Source organism: Anguilla rostrata, chromosome 2, assembly GCF_018555375.3.
Source record: "Anguilla rostrata isolate EN2019 chromosome 2, ASM1855537v3, whole genome shotgun sequence".
Lineage (NCBI taxonomy): Eukaryota > Metazoa > Chordata > Actinopteri > Anguilliformes > Anguillidae > Anguilla > Anguilla rostrata.
This window is the reverse complement of record NC_057934.1, coordinates 59,705,259-59,724,213: the sequence shown is the minus strand read 5'-3', so window position 1 is coordinate 59,724,213 and position 18,955 is coordinate 59,705,259. Positions and strand designations below refer to the sequence as shown.

The 18,955-nt window shown below is 51.3% G+C and overlaps 1 protein-coding gene across 1 annotated transcript in view; it reads right to left on the bottom strand.

The window, feature by feature from the left end:
- The window catches only part of sdk2b (sidekick cell adhesion molecule 2b), a 292,173-nt gene that overhangs the window by 67,663 nt on the left and 205,555 nt on the right, over positions 1–18,955 (bottom strand). Inside the window, exons 4-7 of the mRNA XM_064323396.1 lie at positions 17,282–17,429; positions 5,856–5,989; positions 1,094–1,205; positions 1–83 (exon numbers count right to left, since the gene is read on the bottom strand). The exon at positions 1–83 is cut by the window's left edge and continues 108 nt beyond it. Of these exons, the coding sequence (XP_064179466.1) occupies positions 1–83; positions 1,094–1,205; positions 5,856–5,989; positions 17,282–17,429 (477 nt within the window). The remainder of the gene's footprint in view (positions 84–1,093; positions 1,206–5,855; positions 5,990–17,281; positions 17,430–18,955) is intronic.

The window sequence follows — 18,955 nt, the reverse complement described above, 5'->3', positions numbered from 1 at the left end:
TCAGCCGGCGGCTGAAGTCGCTCAGGCCGCTGCTGACCACCGCGCCGTCCTTCCGCCAGGTGATGCTGAGCTTTATGAGCGGCCTGTGGAAGAGGGAGAGAGAGAGAGAGAGAGAGGGGGAGAGACGGGGAGAGAGAGAGAGGGAGAGAGAGAGAGGGGAGAGAGCGGAGAGAGAGGGAGGGGGAGAGAGAGAGAGAGGGAGAGAGAGAGTGGGGAGAGAGAGGAGGGGAGAGAGAGAGAGAGTGGGGAGAGAGAGAGAGAGAAAGGAGAGTGGGAGGAGAGAGGGGGAGAGAGAGGGAGAGGTAGAGAGAGGGAGGGGAGAGAGAGAGAGAGGGGAGAGAGAGAGAGTGGGGAGAGAGAGAGAGGGGGGAGAGAGAGCACGGAAGAAAGAGAGAGGGAGAGGGGGTGAGAGAGGGAGAGAAAACAGAAAGAAAAACAGAGAAAGAGCGAAAGAGAGAGAGAGAGAAAAGAGAGAGGTAGAGAGAGACAGACAGAGAGAGAGATAATGGTTTTTTTGACAATTTGCATTTTATGCAAATTACTGCTTTGTACTCTTCGGCAATATTATAACCTGTGTGGTCAGGACAGTAAAGCATATTTGAATTTGAATCTGGGAGAGAGAGAAAGAGAGGGAGGTTGAGCAGTAGTACAGAAACTCACACACTCACTCAGACTCACTCACACACACACACACACACACACAGAGGCACGCACGCACGCACTGACACACACACACACACACACAAAAAGCGGACAAAGACACACTCTGCAGCACCTGTTTTCTGTCTCTACCAGTTTTTATGAATGCCACTTCGCCAGCGGTTGTTTTTATGGTGTCTGATGCATGTCTTTTATGTACTCTTTAATGCACTGTCTGCTGAACCCTCCAAACCGAGACTTGTGTTTTGGTGACATATATTTTCTTGAACTTGGAAAGCAAATATCGCATTTAAAATAATTAACAAATTAACTCAGACTCACACACACACGCACACACACACACACACACACACACACACATTCATGCAAAGGCAAGGAAAAGGGAACACACATTCTACAGCCTGCTTTATCTGAAATGTCAAAGTTGACTCACCTGGCATTGGCCACGCACTCCATGGTGACCTCTGAGGTGCCAGACACCACGCTGGTGTTCCGTGGGGGGATGATAATTGTGGGGGCGATGGGATCTGCCGGGCCCCCCACATCTGAAAGGGAATGGACAGGGGGTTCACTGTGTGTGAGTGTGTGTGTGTGTGTGTGTGTATGTGTGTCAGTGTGTGTGTGCGTGTGTGCGTGTGCGTGTGTGTCTGTGTGTGTGTGCGTATGCGTGTGTGTATGTGTGTCAGTGTGTATGGGTGCGTGTGTGTGTGTGTGTGTGTGTGCGGGTGCGTGTGTGTCTGTGTGTGTGTGCGTATGTGTGTGTGTTTGCACATGCGCTTGTGTGTGCGTGTATATGTGTGTGTGTACGTACGTGTGTGCATGTGTGTGAGTGAGTGTGTGCGTGTGCGGGTGCGTGTGTGTCTGTGTGGGGTGTGCTGTATGTGTTTGTGTGTGTTTGCACATGCTCTCGTGTGTGAGTGTATGTGTGTGTGTACGTATGTGTGTGCATGTGTGTGTGTCTGTGTGAGCATGTCATGCTGTAATTGAGGAGAAGCAGGCTGAGCAGGATGGCTGGTGTCTGTGGGAAGGTGAGGGAGCTGTGGGGGCTAACAGGACCCAGACCAGCAGCAGCAGCAGCGGCAGCAGCATCGCTAACCCCAGCCCTGCACTCCAGCTCCGCCTGAATAATTTACAGCCGGGCCTCAGAGCCCTGACACAGAACAATAGTTTCTAGACTCCGCGGGAAGCGCTCGAGTTCCGGAGGAAAGTGTACTGCAAATCACGCCAGCCCCTCCCGGCCCTCGCCGCGGTTACGGTGGCCTGGCCCCGCCCCTGCCTGCGGAGGGGGAGGGGGAGGGGGTAGGGGGGGTTGGGGGGGGGGGATGTGGAGGTTTGCTGCCCCTCTTTCCTCAGCCCTGATTGCGTTAAACAGACGGGATGAGACGGAGAGCGCGGCGGCTAATCCGCCTTAGCGCTCTGCTTTCACAGCTGGCGTGCGGCGATGAGATACAGACAGGAATAGAGACGTGACCTTTTAGCACCGAGGAACGTGATTAAAACATTAAGGAACCCAGAGGAAAAGAGAGAGAGAGAGAGAGAGAGGGCAGGGGGAAGTGAGAGTCACAGAGAGAGAGAGAAGGTAGAGAGGGAGCGAGGGAGGGGAGGGAGAGAGGCAAGACAGAAAGGCAGAGTGATTTAGACAGAGATGGAGAGAGAGTGAGAAACAGGTGTGACAGAGCAAATAACAGAGGGAGAAGCGAGAGAGAGAGAAAGAGAAGACGGACTGAGAGAGCGTAGAGATGCTCAGCGATAATGATGACGATGATCACGTCTGACTTAAAAGCTCATGCACTGTGCTCTCTCACGCCTCCCGCTGGTCACCCCCTGCACTGCCACACAGCTCAAACGAGCCTGAAACCAAGGGCACAGAGCCATTGCTACAAACGCGCTGTAACTGCAGGTCCTCGGCTGGCCTGCAGAGGGCAGCAGCACTTCTCCAGAAAGCAGTGGATGGGGTGAGTGTGAGAGATGCCTGTTGATCTCGGTCCGTCGGGAGAGCAGACGTGCTTAATGTAAACCGAGAGAGGCAATGCTAACATCGCTGATTGATTTCCATTACAGACACCCACAACATGGTCTCAGGTCAAAGAGATGAAGAAAAATAAAGCCTTCTTCGCTGGAAAAACCAAAGGCTTCTGCTCTCAAGAGTGTATTTCTGCGTGTGCTTTTCTGCACAAACAGACACAAGCACACACACACACACACAAACACACACAGACGTGTGCTCACATACACACATACGCACATGCACAAACACACACTCACACATGCGCACATGCACGCACACACACACACACACACACACACTCAGACAAACACGTAGTCCCACAAGCCGAACAGTCTGCCGTGCGAATGAGTTCACAAACAACCCCCGCCCCCCCCTCCTCCACCCCCCTGTCTCCCATGCTCGCCCTGCGCAGTCCCAAACGCGCATGTGGGACATTAAGATTACAGACCGCGACAGACGACACGGCGGTGCGAGAGCGATCTGGGTAAACAGCGGCCGGGGCTGTCTGGCGTCCCGCCCCCCTCCCCCCCCCCCCCCCCACAGGCCAATACGCGGCACGACCAGGAAGGAGGAGTGGCCAGATGGCAGGAACAGGAAGCCAAGATCTGTCAATCATTTCCCACATCATCTGTACGGGACAGGAGCGTAACTATAACACTGCCCAATGGACACAGGCGACTGGACTCTACTCCCGCCCCCCCCCCCCCCTTCCATTCCCCCCCCCCCCCCAATGTCAGCACAGCTGTCAGTGTTTCAGAAATCGACCGCAGAGTACAGCGGCCTGCAGGCTGACGGCCCAGGCGAGACTCTGGAGACGAGCTCCAGCTGTTAAGAAGAGGAGAAAGCTTGTAATCCAATCCGGACCGGACCGTGCCAGTGCCCGATAGGGGCCACCTGTAATCGCCCGTCGCGTCGCCTAGGGCACAGGATGCTTCAGCGTTTGGGCGGCAGTGTAGTATAACGGGGAAGGAACTGGTCTTGTGACCTGAAGGTCAGTGGTTCGATTCCCCGGAAGGACACTGCCGTCGTAACCCTTCAGCAAAGTACTTAACCTACATGCTACGTAGAACGTGGTGAAAGTCGCTCAGGATAAGAGCGTCTGCTAAATGCCTGCAATGCAATGTGAAGTTTAGCATTTCATTGCTCTCTAGCGACCCCCGCAGGTTCGATGGGGTGCCTGTTGACAGCGTGCCAAAAGCCGCATATGAAAAGCCTTGCTCTGACACGCCTCTCGAGCTTGGCTGGGGGCCGCGGTGTGAAGAAAGAAGCAGGTGTGGAGACGCGGCAGATTTCGGAGGAGAACAGCGGGTAGCGGATGCCTTCGCTGTCTGGAGTCTGCAGTGCGAACGGCGGTTATGAAAAGATAATTGTACGTTCCAAATCAGGGTGCGAACGGACAGGTTCAGCCCCTCGTTGGATGACAAATTTATGTAAAATACCGTTTTTTTTTGTTTTTTTTTTTAATTAAAAAAGAGAGAGAAGATGAAAGAGCTGATGACCGGGCCTGCCGCCAGTGGACGACCACTTTGCCGATCGGCAAAAACACCGGGGTGCTGGCAGCCGTGGCTGGCGGCCGAGAGATGCGTGCCTGCAGGGGAGTACAGCATGCACTGTAAAAACAAATATCCAAAACAAAAACAGCAGCAGTGTTGCTAGTGAAAAATCATTAAATGAGAAAACGGTAGCCGTATGAAGAGTGTATTCTTCACAGTGTGTGCGTGTAGCCATAAGCATGGCCCGCGCTTCTGGGACACGCACAGGAGCATCTGCTAACTGACGTCCCGCGGTGGCGCCTACTTGTCAGGATTACCTGCACTGTGAGGACCTCTGAAGAAGAGCCACTGAATAGCCTCTCCCACACAAACACGCACAGGCACACACACACACACACACATACGCACACAGATGGATATGCACATTCATATACACACACACACACACACACACACACATACCTACACACACACGCACCTACACACACACCGACAGATACAAACACGCACACAGTGCACGCATCCGCACACAGACATACTTACAGTACATATACACACAATCACACACACACACCTAAATACCACTACACACACACACACACACACACACACAAACCGGCACACACACACACACACACACACACACGCACACACACACATGCATGCACACATACACCAACCCTTGAATAGAACACTGCTTCATTGCTCAGGCTTAATATGTACACAAAGCACTATGTCCCACAGCAATCTCAACTCTTTTTTTTCCAGCTGACTGACCGGACATTTTTTGAGCACAACAATGCAGATGCCCCTTTTGTGTGAGTCCAGCTGAGCCTTAATGCTCCAGCAAAGGGCATCAACCCTAACAAATAGCTTCCTAGCAGCCAAACAATAAGCAATTCAATTACTCGCAGGCAAAGGGGAGGTGTGGTCTAATGAATGAGCCTTCACGATTGGCTGCACTCCTTCTCACCCACTCCAACAGGTCTAGAGATCACCTTGAGAGGGTTGCAGAGGAGAGAGCTGCATTAAAACCTCATTTACTGCTAGCCTAAACAGACTGAAAACATCCTCCTCCAGGTCCTTAAGAACCAAGCTAAACACACATTCGTACAAACTGAAAATGGCACCTGTGAAGGGGAGGGGGGTGTATGTGTATGTGTGTGCATGAGAATGTCTGTGTGTGTGTGTGTGTGTGTGTGTTTGTGTGCATGCGTGCGTGTGTGCACGTGTGTATGTGAATGTGTGTGTGTACGTACATGCGTGCATGTGTGTGTTCATACGTGTGTGAGTATGTGTGTGAGTGTGTGTGTGTGTGTGTGTGTGTGTGTGTGTGTGTGATTGTGCGTGTGTGCATGTGTGTGAGTGTGTGTGCATGTTCATACGTGTGTGTGTGAGTGTGTGTGTTCATACGTGCGTGTGAGTATGTGTGTGAGTGTGTGTGTGTGTGTGTGATTGTGCGTGCGTGCATGTGTGTGCTCATACGTGTGTGTGAGTATGTGTGTGAGTGTGTGTGTGTGTGATTGTGCGTGTGTGTGTGTGTGATTGTGCGTGTGTGCATGTGTGTGTTCATACGTGTGTGTGTGAGTGTGTGTGTTCATACGTGCGTGTGAGTATGTGTGTGATTGTGCGTGTGTGTAATTGTGCGTGCGTGCATGTGTGTGTTCATACGTGTGTGTGGGTGTGTTACTCACTGTCCACAGACAGAGTGATGAGCTGACTGGTCTTGTTTTCTCCGTTCTTGTCGTTAACGGCCTGCACGTAGTATCTGCCGGCGTCCGGGGCCACGGTGGACAGGATGACCAGGGTGTTGTCCAGGGTGATGGCACTGCGGGAGACACAGGGGTCAAAAGTCACTGATTAACCTTTGGATATGACACACGCGGGGAAGCCCGTGTCCGTCTGATGAATTCCTCTCTCCAACATCAGACTGCATTAATTCAGCACTAAACCCCACCCCTGTAACTCCGTGCTCAATGTCAATTGGCAGGCCTGGTGTGTTGTAGGAGTGTGTTTAACAATTTGGAGCCGCTTTGCACGTTCCATATGGGCGCTCCTTCCACTCCTCCTGTCGCCTCCTCTTTCCACTTCTCCTCTCCTCTCCTCCGGAAAATGAAATGCAGATCTGAGGGAAGTGGGCTCACTAAAGGAGTATCAATCATTCCGCAGCGTCTGTACAGGCACGCTGACGCACCAGGAGAACATACAGCATATACATAACAAATCAATGCATATACCACACACACACCCACCAGCTCACACACACACACACACAAACACACAAGCTCATACGCACGTACACACACACCCACCGGCTCACACACACACACACAAACACACAAGCTCATGCGCACTCACACACACACACACACACACACACACACACACACACACACAAACACACACGCACAGGTAAATTTGGTTGAATTGCCACATGAATTGGCCACATGAAACCCCTGGATTGGTTCAGTGCCTCCCCGCGCCCCTGAGCCCCAGAAACCACCGATCTGGGCAACCGAAGAAAAAAACCAAAAAAAACTCAAAACTGCTTTTCAGCGGATGCATTTCCAAATTCTATTAAAAAAAGGAAGCTGAACTAAGAAATTCATTTTCTTTTCTGAGCAGACACCGTTGTCCCGGACGACTTAACGCGGTGTTAATTCTGCCTGCGGGTCCCTCTTACCGTGGGTATCCCTTCAGATCCCACACTGATGCTGCAGTCAGAACGCTTCTGGGCTTCGCCAGGTGGCTCGTCCTATTATGAAAGGGTTCTGGTGGGTGGGCGGGTGCCATGGTAACGGATTCGGGCTGTGCCCAGCGGCCTGGCAAAGCTGCACATCACTGACTACAGTGTCACCTGGAGGGGGGGGGGGGAGGGATTTTGGTCGGCAGGGCGTCCGTATCTCGTTGCGCGTCAGCGATCCGCTCTGCCCGACCGGGACGCCCACAGGCCACCTGCGCAAGCTGCGTGTGACGAGCCCCGCTCTGACTCGCCCTCTGACTCTCTGAGATTCACTCTCTGAGTCTGACTCTCTGAGACTCACTCTCCGAGTCTGACTCTCTGAGACTCACTCTCCGAGTCTGACTCTCTGAGACTCCTCTCCGAGTCTGACTCTCTGAGACTCCTCTCGAGTCTGACTCTCTGAGACTCGCTCTCGAGTCTGACTCTCTGAGACTCGCTCTCCGAGTCTGACTCTCTGAGACTCGCTCTCCGAGTCTGACTCTCTGAGACTCGCTCTCCGAGTCTGACTCTCTGAGACTCGCTCTCCGAGTCTGACTCTCTGAGACTCGCTCTCCGAGTCTGACTCTCTGAGACTCCTCTCTGAGTCTGACTCTCTGAGACTTTCTCTCCGAGTCTGACTCTCTGAGACTCACTCTCCGAGTCTGACTCTCTGAGACTCACTCTCCGAGTCTGACTCTCTGAGACTCACTCTCCCAGTCTGACTCTCTGAGACTCACTCTCCGAGTCTGACTCTCTGAGACTCACTCTCTGAGTCTGACTCTCTGAGTCTTACTCTCCGAGTCTGACTCTCTGAGACTCACTCTCCGAGTCTGACTCTCTGAGACTTACTCTCCGAGTCTGACTCTCTGAGACTCACTCTCCGAGTCTGACGCTGACTCTCAATCCCGAGGCAAAGCTCTGCTACTGGGACAGACAGGACAGGTGAGCGATGATGATGATGATGATGATGATGATGACAGGGCCCCGGGTGAGCGAGGAGCCACCCGGGACACAGCCGAGCCCGTGCCCGGAGGCCGGAGGGAGCCCGGCACGTCCGAGCGCGCTCCGTCCCCCTTTTGTAATCGGCGGATCAAACCGGGCTGAACGGGCCTCTTCATCCCGTCGTGAGCCTCCAGAGCGGCGCTGTGTGTGCCCGTGCACCGCGCTAAATATTTAACGTCTCCCCGCCCGGACGACCCCTCGGACACGGCGCCTGAATAATGCATTCGGGCGAGCGCGCGGGAGGAGGGGAGCGGGAGCGCTTAATTAATCTCCGCTGATTCCACGGGCCTTCCAGAACCTTCCCTCGGCTGCCTCGCGTGACAGCGCGAAGCCAGCACGCACGCGTTCACACACGTAAAAACAGCGCTACGGCAGAGGCCATGCAGCACTCAACCACACGGACAGATTCAAGACACGAACACACACGTAACAGACGCCACAACACATGCACAACATCAACACACCACCACACACACACGTAAGCACACATTCAAACACAAACACACACACACGTACACACGCACGTGCACACAAACACATATGCATGCGCACACATACACACACACACACACACATATGCACGTGTACCCACAGTTTCACTCACGCGTGAACACACACACACACGTGTGCGTACCCACGCAGCAGACACATATACGTCCTCATAAAGTCTACAAGGTCACGCTCTGCTGAGCCGTACATTGGCAATAAAGTCGCCATAAAGTGCACACACGTCAGACTCCGCTCGGCTGCATTAAGAAACATGCAGAGAGGTGCACACACAACACACAAACGCCCACAGGCACGCACAACCAAATATGAAAAAGATGCACACAGAGAAATTCTCTGAAGGTTTATTTATGTATTTATATATATATATTTTTTTTTACAGTAAATTTGAGTCCCTGCTGATGTTCTTTTTGTTTGCCATTCGAACCCTTGACTCATTCCTGCTCAGGAGAAGACCGATTTTAAACACGTGATGCATCTCGCCCACACTACCCAAATCAATGGGTCACAGGGATGATGCAGGTTTAAGCACAGGCATGCAGTGCTGTGGGACCCGTCATTTTAACATGTGTGGGGGGGGGGGGGGTTAAAGGACAGATGTGAAGTGAAAGTTGCTGGTTTTGTTTCATGGAAGTGGCTCTGAATATTCTTCCTATCCACCCAAACACACACACACACACACACACACACACACACACACACACACACACACACACACACACGCACGCACACACAGTCCCACGCCCTCTCCAATCCAGCCCAGTCAGTGGGGAAGTGGCACTAATGACTTTTCAACACGTTGCTCTTTGTGTTGGGATTTGTCAAGCCAGGGAGCTGAGAAATTAGGGGTGGGGAGGCTGGGGGGGTGTAAGAGGGAGAGGAAGGTGGAGTGTGAACAACTGAGGGAGGAAGGGGGTTATTTTCTCAGCAACACATAGCCAGAGCATTATATTCTGCCGGGTTTGCTTTGCATCGAGCTGTTTGTTAAAATTTTTTTTAAAGAGGACACAGGAACCCCGCGCCTGCCGTCCGGAACCAGCCCTGCTAAAGCCGCCAAGCCTCTTCTGAGCCCTCACAGTCAGCGGGCGCTCAGGGGCCGGGCGGGAGGAGCGCTCAGCAGACCGTAACCAGCCGCACTTCACCCTTCCATTGCTGGAGCCCACAGCTATGAAGAGCATGACTGCAGCCACGGGGACAGAAGGCTGCTCCTGATCAGAGAGAGGCTGCTCCTGTTCAGAGAGAGGCTGCTCCTGATCAGAGAGAGGCTGCTCCTGATCAGAGAGAGGCTGCTCCTGTTCAGAGAGAGGCTGCTCCTGTTCACTTCAGAGAGAGGCTGCTCCTGTTCACTTCAGAGAGAGGCTGCTCCTGTTCACTTCAGAGAGAGGCTGCTCCTGTTCACTTCAGAGAGAGGCTGCTCCTGTTCACTTCAGAGAGAGGCTGCTCCTGTTCACTTCAGAGAGAGGCTGCTCCTGTTCACAGAGAGGCTGCTCTTGTTCAGAGAGAGGCTGCTCCTGTTCACTTCACAGAGAGGCTGCTCCTGTTCACTTCAGAGAGAGGCTGCTCCTGTTCACTTCAGAGAGAGGCTGCCCCTGTTCACAGAGAGGCTGCTCCAGTTCACTTCAGAGAGAGGCTGCTCCTGTTCACTTCAGAGAGAGTCTGCTCCTGTTCACTTCAGAGAGAGGCTGCTCCTGTTCATCAGAGAGAGGCTGCTCCTGTTCAGTCAGAGAGAGGCTGCTCCTGTTCAGTTCAGAGAGAGGCTGCTCCTTTCAGAGGCCTGTCAGAGAGAGCTGCTCCTGTTCACAAAAGGCTGCTCTTGTTCAGAGAGAGGCTGCTCCTGTTCACTTCAAGAGAGGTCGACATAGAGTCTTCCTGTTCACTTCAGAGAGAGGCTGCTCCTGTTCACAGAGAGGCTGCTCGTTCAGTCTATTCAAGAGAGGCTGCTCCTGTTCACTTCAGAGAGAGGCTGCTCCTGTTCACTTCAGAGAGAGGCTGCTCCTGTTCACTTCAGGAGAGGCTGCTCTTGTTCAGAGAGGCTGCTCCTGTTCACTTCAGAGAGAGGCTGCTCCTGTTCACAGAGAGGCTGCCTGTTACTTTAGAGAGAGGCTGCTTTCCTTAGAGAGGCGCTAGTTCACTTCAAGAGAGGCTGCTCCTGTTCATGAGAGGCTGCTCTGTCATTCAGAGAGGGCTGCTCCTGTTCACTTCAGAGAGAGGCTGCTCCTGTTCACAGAGAGGCTGCTTTTAATACAAGCCTGCCTTGCTTAGCTGGAGGCGAGAAATATTTCCATCTGTAATTATATTCTGTGTGTCTGTTGTATCTGTTGGGAGTACCTGTAGGGTGGGGGTGGGGGCTTGGTTGGGGGATAGATCAGGATTCTATTAATGTTATTCGGTAATGGAGTGTGCGTGTGTGTATATGTGTGTGTGTGTTTATACTTGTGTGTGTGTGCGTGTCTGTCTGTGTACGTTTGTGTGCATATTTGTGTGCATGTGTGTATATGTGTTTGTGTATGTATGTATGTGTATGTGTTTATCTGTGCGTGAATGTGCATGTGTGTGTTCGCTCGTGTGTGTGTGTGTGCGTGCGTGTGTGTGTGTGTTCATGTGTACTGTATTGTATTGACTCACAGTTAGAGACGGGCAGCACAGCATGGTGTGTGATTGTGTCTGAGGCCATTCATCAGTGTGAGCTCTGCTCCCCCAGGGACCAGGCCCATCTCCAGCCCATAGACCTCCATAACTCCCTGACAAACGGCCAGCGCGTGGAGGAGGCTCTCCGAGGAGAGTAGGGGGTCATGGGTAACAAACGACGCTCTGGAGCAGAGAGCAGTGAGTCAAATCAAATGAGACAGAGAATCTTTTTTTCACGCGTTTCCTTGGTGATCCAGGACAGACTGTTCATTTATGAGGAAGGCGTCTCAGCTCAGGCCACTACGCTGCTTGCCGTGCTGCTCAACCTATACCTTCCCTTTGCCATTCACTCCCACTATATTCACTGTCACTCAGTGCCACCCATTAACCATCACCTGTATTCCTCTACTGCACACCCACTCTACCATTCACCCTGTCACTCCACTGTTCACCCCACTATAACATTCACCCTGTCACTTCACTCTATTGCTTAACCCACTATATCAATCACCATGTCACTCCATTGTTCATCCCGACTATACCATTCACCTAGTCACTGTACTCTACTGCTCAACCCCACTATACTGTTTACCCTGTCAATATACTGCTCGCTCCACTATACCATTCACCCTGTCACTCCAGTGCTCACCCCCATTATACCATTCACCCTGTCATTGCACTCTACTGCACACACCCACTCTACCATTCACCCTGTCACTGCACTGTACTGCTCACCCCACTATACCATTCATCCTGCGACTGCACTCTACTGCTCATCCCCACTAAACCATTTACCCTGTCCTGCCTCTGCTCACCCTCATCACCTGTCCTCCTCTATGTCATCCCACTAACCATTTACCCTGTCCTGCTGTACTGCTCACCACTATACATTCACCCTGCTGCATCTCTGCTGTCTACTAACCTTATCCTCTTCATTTCCTTATGTTATTTGCCCTGTCTGTTCACTCAGCAGTTCACTGTGCAATTCCATTCTCCCTACCATTTCAGTCCATTTTTCATTGTATTTGTTGAATCTGCTGTTTACCAGATCTGCTTAAAGTGCCGTTCAGCCTGCCGGTCTCCTGAACACGGCAACCTATTTATTCATTCATTTATGCCCTGGTCACAACAACTTCCAAATTCACTCTGTCTGTTCGCCTTGCGGTTCATCCCGAAAACCAGGCGGTGGAACACTGAAGCAATCTTCTGACCCCCCCCTCTGACGATGTGCACACACACGCACACACACACACACACACACAAACACATGTTTTTTTATCGAGCTGGGCCCTGCTGGTCACCTCCAGTGGAAGAGAACAGTCAGCATGAACACAGGTCAGAGGGGGGGGAGGGGGTTGTTGTGGTGAACGCACAGTAAAGGGCTGTGGCGCAGAGCCCCTGTGAGTAATAGGGAATCCATACGCAGGTGACAGGGAGGGGACGACACAGCCCAGGCCATAATTGATCACTCACAATAAAAGATTGCGCAGGTAATTACATCCAGGCAGTCCCAGTGCCCTTGTGCAACTTTACCCCAGGTAAATAATGTTGGGTGTTGCACCCACCCAAATGAAAAGGAAAGGAAAAGAAAAGAAAAAAACAAAAACAACCTTAATTCCACACCGTGCGCAAGGTTATTTCAATGTAGCAATCACCTTGGAACCTCCGGGGTTAGAAAAACAAAGAGAATTTCGCAGAAAAATCCTCAATTATGCCAGCGCCCCGAGCTGTGTATATATCCCGAGGATCGCAAAGCTCTTCGGCAGCGCACAGATCCAAAAGTTTCAAAGCTTTTAAACTGCACAGCTACAATTCAAATCTCCCAAACCGTGCACTGATGCTTAAAGTTCTCAACTGTGCACACACACATAACAGATCCAAAGCTCTAAAGCTCTGATTCAGACCTTTTAAATGTGCACAGCACAGACGATTCAGACCTCTCCGACATGTACAGATCCAACGATTCAGAACTCTTCAAGTGCACGAATCCTTACGATTCAGACCTCTTAAAGTGCACGGGTCCTTAAGATTCAAGCACGTAACACTGCACACAAGCAACAGATACAAAGCTCTTAAACCGCACGGATCCAAGGATTCAGACTTCTCAAATGTGCACAGATCTAACGATTCAGACCTCTTAAACATGCACAGATCCTTAGGATTCAAGCGCTTAACACTGCACACAAGCAGATCAAAACGCTCTTAAAACGTGAACGAGTGCTCAGATCCAACAATTCAAAAGCTCCTGACCGTGCAGGGACAGAACCTGAATTTCAAAGTGCACAGATCCAACCGAACGATCCAGAAGGTCTCAGAATGTTGAGCCGCGCGCGGAGGGCACGGAACGTTCCGGAGACTGGGCCAGGGAGCAGCGGTCGCCGGCTCACGAGATCACAGAGGGAGCTCTGATTATGTTCCCCATTAGGCCACAGAAATAACAACACAAATCAAGCCGCGAGAAGGGGGAGAGCCATTCAATTGTATTCAAATTCAATAAGGGAAGAGTAATGATGAAAATAAATATGTGTTCTCCCACCGCCCCCCCCCCGCCCCCCCACCCCCCTCCTAACACCATACCGCCCACCAGCCGAATGCTAATGAGTCAGAATCCAGTCCGAGCACCTTCCCTGAAGCCCTGGGACGACAGGTAAACCCAACAAGGCTGAGCTCTCTCAACAGAAAAGCTGGAAATCTGCACAGGCTACGGTCAGCACGGATGTCTGGAGCTTTGTTTTGGCATACTGTAGCACCGACTACGTGTGGAACGGTTGGCCAGGTCATGTGACCGAGGCTGAGACCCTCACAGTGTTCCAGTCCAGGCTTGACGGGGCGCTGGATACTCTTTAGTCTGCAGGTAAAGGGAAGTGTAAAGGAGCTGAATGGCCTGCTCACCTCAGTATGTATTCTGATTTTACATGTTTCTGTGAAGAACACTTCACAGTGTACAGGTGAATGGACCAATGTTAAGTGTGCACATGTGAGCGGGTGATTATCCTTTTCAGCTGTCAATAGTCTGGATTCTTAAGCAATTGAAAGATCAATCACCTGCCCTAGAACTCAAGCCTGAGAATTTTACTATTATCTGCCAAAAACAGTTCACCACACAACGCAACAGTTCACACAGGTCCACCCACAACTAAAAAAAGCAAGCAGGTGGACACACAGACAAAGCACAGACACAAATACACCAAGACTCACATAAATCACAAAGAAGTGCACTTGAAGAAAAGAAGAAGACACAAAGAGAAAACTCTCTTCTCAAGGGGAAACTAAGGCTGAGGATCATAGAGAGAAAAAGAAATCTCCCAGCCTGCCCTCACGGCACAAACATTTCTATCTGTTTCTTATTTCCCAAGAAATTCATATCTCACACACTCACTCTCTCTCTCTCTCACACACACACACACACACACACACACACACGCACACATATATAAACACATACACACACACAAACTAAAGTACATCCGCACATAAACAAACACATGCGCACATACACACACACACAAACACACATATAAACACACACTCACACACACCTACACACCTACACTCACACAGAAAAACACAGGCAAACACACATACACACACACTCACACAGAAATACATTGACAAACAAAAACACACACACACACACACACACAAATACATACACACATACAAATGCACACACACACATACATATACGTACACTCTCTCTGAAACACACAGATGCACACACACACTCTCACACACGTACACACACACACACTCTCACTCACACTCTCTCACACACAGAGACACACAGCACACACACTGTAATAAGACCCAGGGAAAGCTCCGTGGTCATCCCAGCTGAGTGCCGTTTCTGAGCCCGTCACACAGAGCCCCACGTGCTACAGCAACAGGACGAGCGGCAGAGAGCGCTACTTCGCCTCCGCCGCGGGGAAGAGGTTCGCCGTGGCGACCCCCCGCCCGGCTCAGACAGATATCTGACAGGTCCCCCGGTCCGACGCCCAGGGCGCTTTACCGCGAAGCGACAGTTACGCAACCCGCGTCCCGCCGCCCCGTCCGCGGCCTCTCCCGGCGCTTCCCGCTGCCGCCGCCATCACGGCTCGGCGCGAGGCTGCGGCCTGATGGGATTACTCAGAACACTGAGGGACAGAAAGGGCTCACTGCGGGGGGCGGGGGGTTAAAATACCTTCTCTGCTGTGTGCGTGTGTGTGTGTATGTGTGTGTGTGTGTGCGTGTGTGTGTGTGTGTATGCGTGTGTGTGTGTGTGTGTGTGCGTGTGTGCGTGTGTGTGTGTGTGCGTGTGTGCGTGTGTGTATGCGTGTGTGTGTGTGTGTGTGTACGTGTGTGTGTGTGTGCGTGTGTGCGTGTGTGTGAGTGTGTATGCGTGTGTGTGTGTGTGTGTGTGACGTGTGTGTATGTGCGTGTGAGTGTGTGTGTGTGTGTGTGTGTACGTGTGTGTATGTGTGTGGGTGTGTGTGTGTACGTGTGTGTATGTGCGTGTGTGTGTGTGTGTGTGTGTGTGTGCGTGCGTGCGTGTGTGCATTTCGGTATTCACTTTTTGTACGTCACTTTGGATAAAAGCGTCTGCCAAATAAATAAATGCAATGTAATGTAATGTGTGTGAGTGTGTGCATGTATGTGTGTAAGAGAGAGAGAGAAATTACATGTGGGACAGAGGTTAAGCCATGCTGTTTATAAAGAGCACACAGTGGGGTACATATATTTGCATATTTTGCATCAAATGAAGGTAATCACTGAATTATTCACCAGTTGGTGTATGTGTGTGTGTGTGTGTGCGTCTGTGCGTGTGTTTGTGAATGTGTGTACGTCTATGTGTGTGTGTGTGCATGTGCGTGTAAGTGTGTGTGTGTGTGTGTGCGTGTGCGTGTAAGTGTGTGTGTGTGTGTGTGTGTGAGTGTGAGTGTGTGTTTCTGAGTGTTTCGGTGTAGGTGGGGACCTTTGTGCTTACAGGTACAAACAGCATCAGAATTCTCCCCGCCTGGTTGCCAGATGGATACTAATATCTCTATATGCAATATGGTATACATGTATATACATGTTTATGCTGTTGTTTATTTTGTATGGTTAGGCGAGTATAATATTGTTTAGGATAACACATTTATGTTAGTTAACAGGTTGTAGAGTTTATTTTTCCCCCGTTGTTCTTGTTGCTTTTCAACACGGTGCATGTCATGCCAGTAAAGCACCTTTGAATTAATGTAGAGAAAGTGAGAGACAGCGAGAGTGAGGGAGTGAGAGAAAAAGAGAAAAAGAGAGGCAGAGACAGAGAGAGATAGAGAGCGTCGTGTCACCGCACCCCTGCCACCGCTTTGCGGCAGACTGTAAGAGCCCAAACCGCGGAGAGACGCCGTTAAGCAGCTGCTGTTTCCTCCCCGCACGCTGAGGAGGAGAGCAGGGGACAGAAGACCAGGCGCCCCGGCCTGCCCGCGAAACGACTCGCACACCCGAGGGGGCACTCTCCCCGAAAAGACTCCCCCTTTCACTCTACACCTCCTTAAGTGGACGAGCGAAAGACAAAACAATAAGAAAGAGAAAAGCCTGTTTCCGTCTGTCAGCAGAAGGGAGGCTGGAGAGACACCATAGAGTCACCGTGGAGACACCATAGAGTGCAGAGCGCACTCATGTCCTGCTGTTTCACTGTCTCTGTGAAACAGCCCCACTGCCTGACCACTTCCAGCGCCGTATTAAAAATCTAAATGCTGGGAGATTCATGGCCAAGCCCATTCAACTCTTCCAATTAGACTCACACTGAAACCTAATCACCAGAGAAAGTATCGCCACTACACACGTACACACACACACACACACACACTCACACACTACACACACACACACTCAATACACACACACACACTAACACACACACACGAACACACAGACTACATACACACAGCACAGACACACACACTACACACACACGCACACACACTCACACACTACACACACACACACTCACTACACACACACACAGACTACATACACACAGCACAGACACACACACTACACACACACACACACTCACTACACAAACACACACACACACACTCACTACACACACACGCACACACACACTACACACAGCCAATCAGGTGGGCAGAATACCAACAGACAGAGCGACAGAAGGGCTGCATGAGTTGGACAGAACACAGCCAGACAGGAAAATGTTTCACAGCACACAACCAATCAAACAGACAGGACACAGACGGACAGAGACGGGCGGCCAATCGGACGCACGGGGATGCTTACATTCGGCTGCTGGGCGGGATCTTGCGGCCGTCCCGGAACCACGTGACCTGCGGCTGGGGGAAGCTCCGAATTCGAGGGGCGGGGATAACGGCCCCCTCGCCCTGGGACACAGACTGGGACCGCTCGCCCTCCTCGAAACTTCCCATAACTGAGAGAGAGAGAGAGAGAGAGAGAGAGAGAGATTATGAGTATGAATTGTTAATTATGTGTGCTTTCTCCTTTCCTTTGTTTTATTTATCGATGTTCGATTTAGCTGTCAGCGACGGCCGTCACGCCGACAGAACAAACTGAAACCCAAACAGAACCGAAGCGGAGAGAGCGTGACTTCCTTAAACCCTTCATTAAACTATCATTTGGAAAAGTGGAGCAGAAGGGGGGGGGGGAGAAAGAAAAAAAATTAACAAGCAAGACTGTGCCTGCGGGCGAAAGCGTACTGCCAAACATAATATGCACACATTATATGCCTCTCGCTTTCCTAAGACCCAAAGTTGGTTTGTTCGTTTTGCGACATACTTTATTAATTACGTTGCTTGAGGCAGCAACACCTTTCAGAAATGCATAATTTCACGTGCTCTTTCACACCTCTTTTTTTTCTTCTTCTTTACTTCTTTGTGTAATTTTAAAGAGCTACAGCTCTGGCAAAAAGCATACCCGGTCATCCACAACGCCCGACAGAACAACACAGCCGGGACTCAACGCACCTGCTACGAATTCATCACTCGATAGCACAGACATGATTTCGTCAGTTGAAGAACCGGTGTCAAATTGTGAATTCATGAATTCGCAGCACGACGATGCATAAACACTGACAAGCTTGTCATTGAAATGTTGGATTTATGATATTTATAGAAAATGTGACCAGCTCACTCATATTTTTTTGGTAATGTGTCAGCGTACACCTCGTCAGCTAGGGTGTCCATTTTCCTAATTCGTGAAAAACGAACGCACACGGGAATATTTATTTTCTTTTCAAATAAATTAGGAGTAGAAGTTAGATTCGCGTCACCAGTGGCCTTACACGCCACATCCCATCACGTGTTTTCTCCATCGCCGAACGCGGCCCGTCCGATTCGTTCCCAAGCCAACGAGCGAGCATAAAAAAAACAAGGCGCATTAAAAAAAAAATCAAAGCAAGTCTTTTCCCCCCTCCCCCCACAGATCGTGTGAATAATTCATCAAATGGCTAATTAGGCGAAAAACATTCGTAACGATGATATAATCTCCGAATTAAGGCGCCGATGAGGTGCCTTTGAACTCCGATGCGCGATTTCCCGTGCGTGCGCGGAGACGCCGGGCGGGGCGCGGGCTCCCCGCGGGAATAAGGAGCGCTGATCTGCGTACGTTGTACGCCGCGCCCGCCAGGCGGGGAGAACGGCGCGCGGAGCCCGATCCCGCGCCCCTTTCATGTGCTGCTTCTCGGGCCGCTCGGCCCCAATCTCCCCCTCTCCCCCTCTCCCCCTCTCCCCCTCGCCCCCTCGCCCCTGCCCTGTCTCCGAAGGTGCCTTTTTACTGGAGATCTCTAATTGGTCCGGCTCCAAGTCCACAGATTAAAGCCTGCGCTCTCTCTGCACGTCCTCCATACCGGCTCCGCCTCTCATATCGTCCCGAGAGACATGAACCCCGGGGCCTGCGGACGAGAAGCCAGGGAGCCTAACATCGTGCAGCAAACTGGCA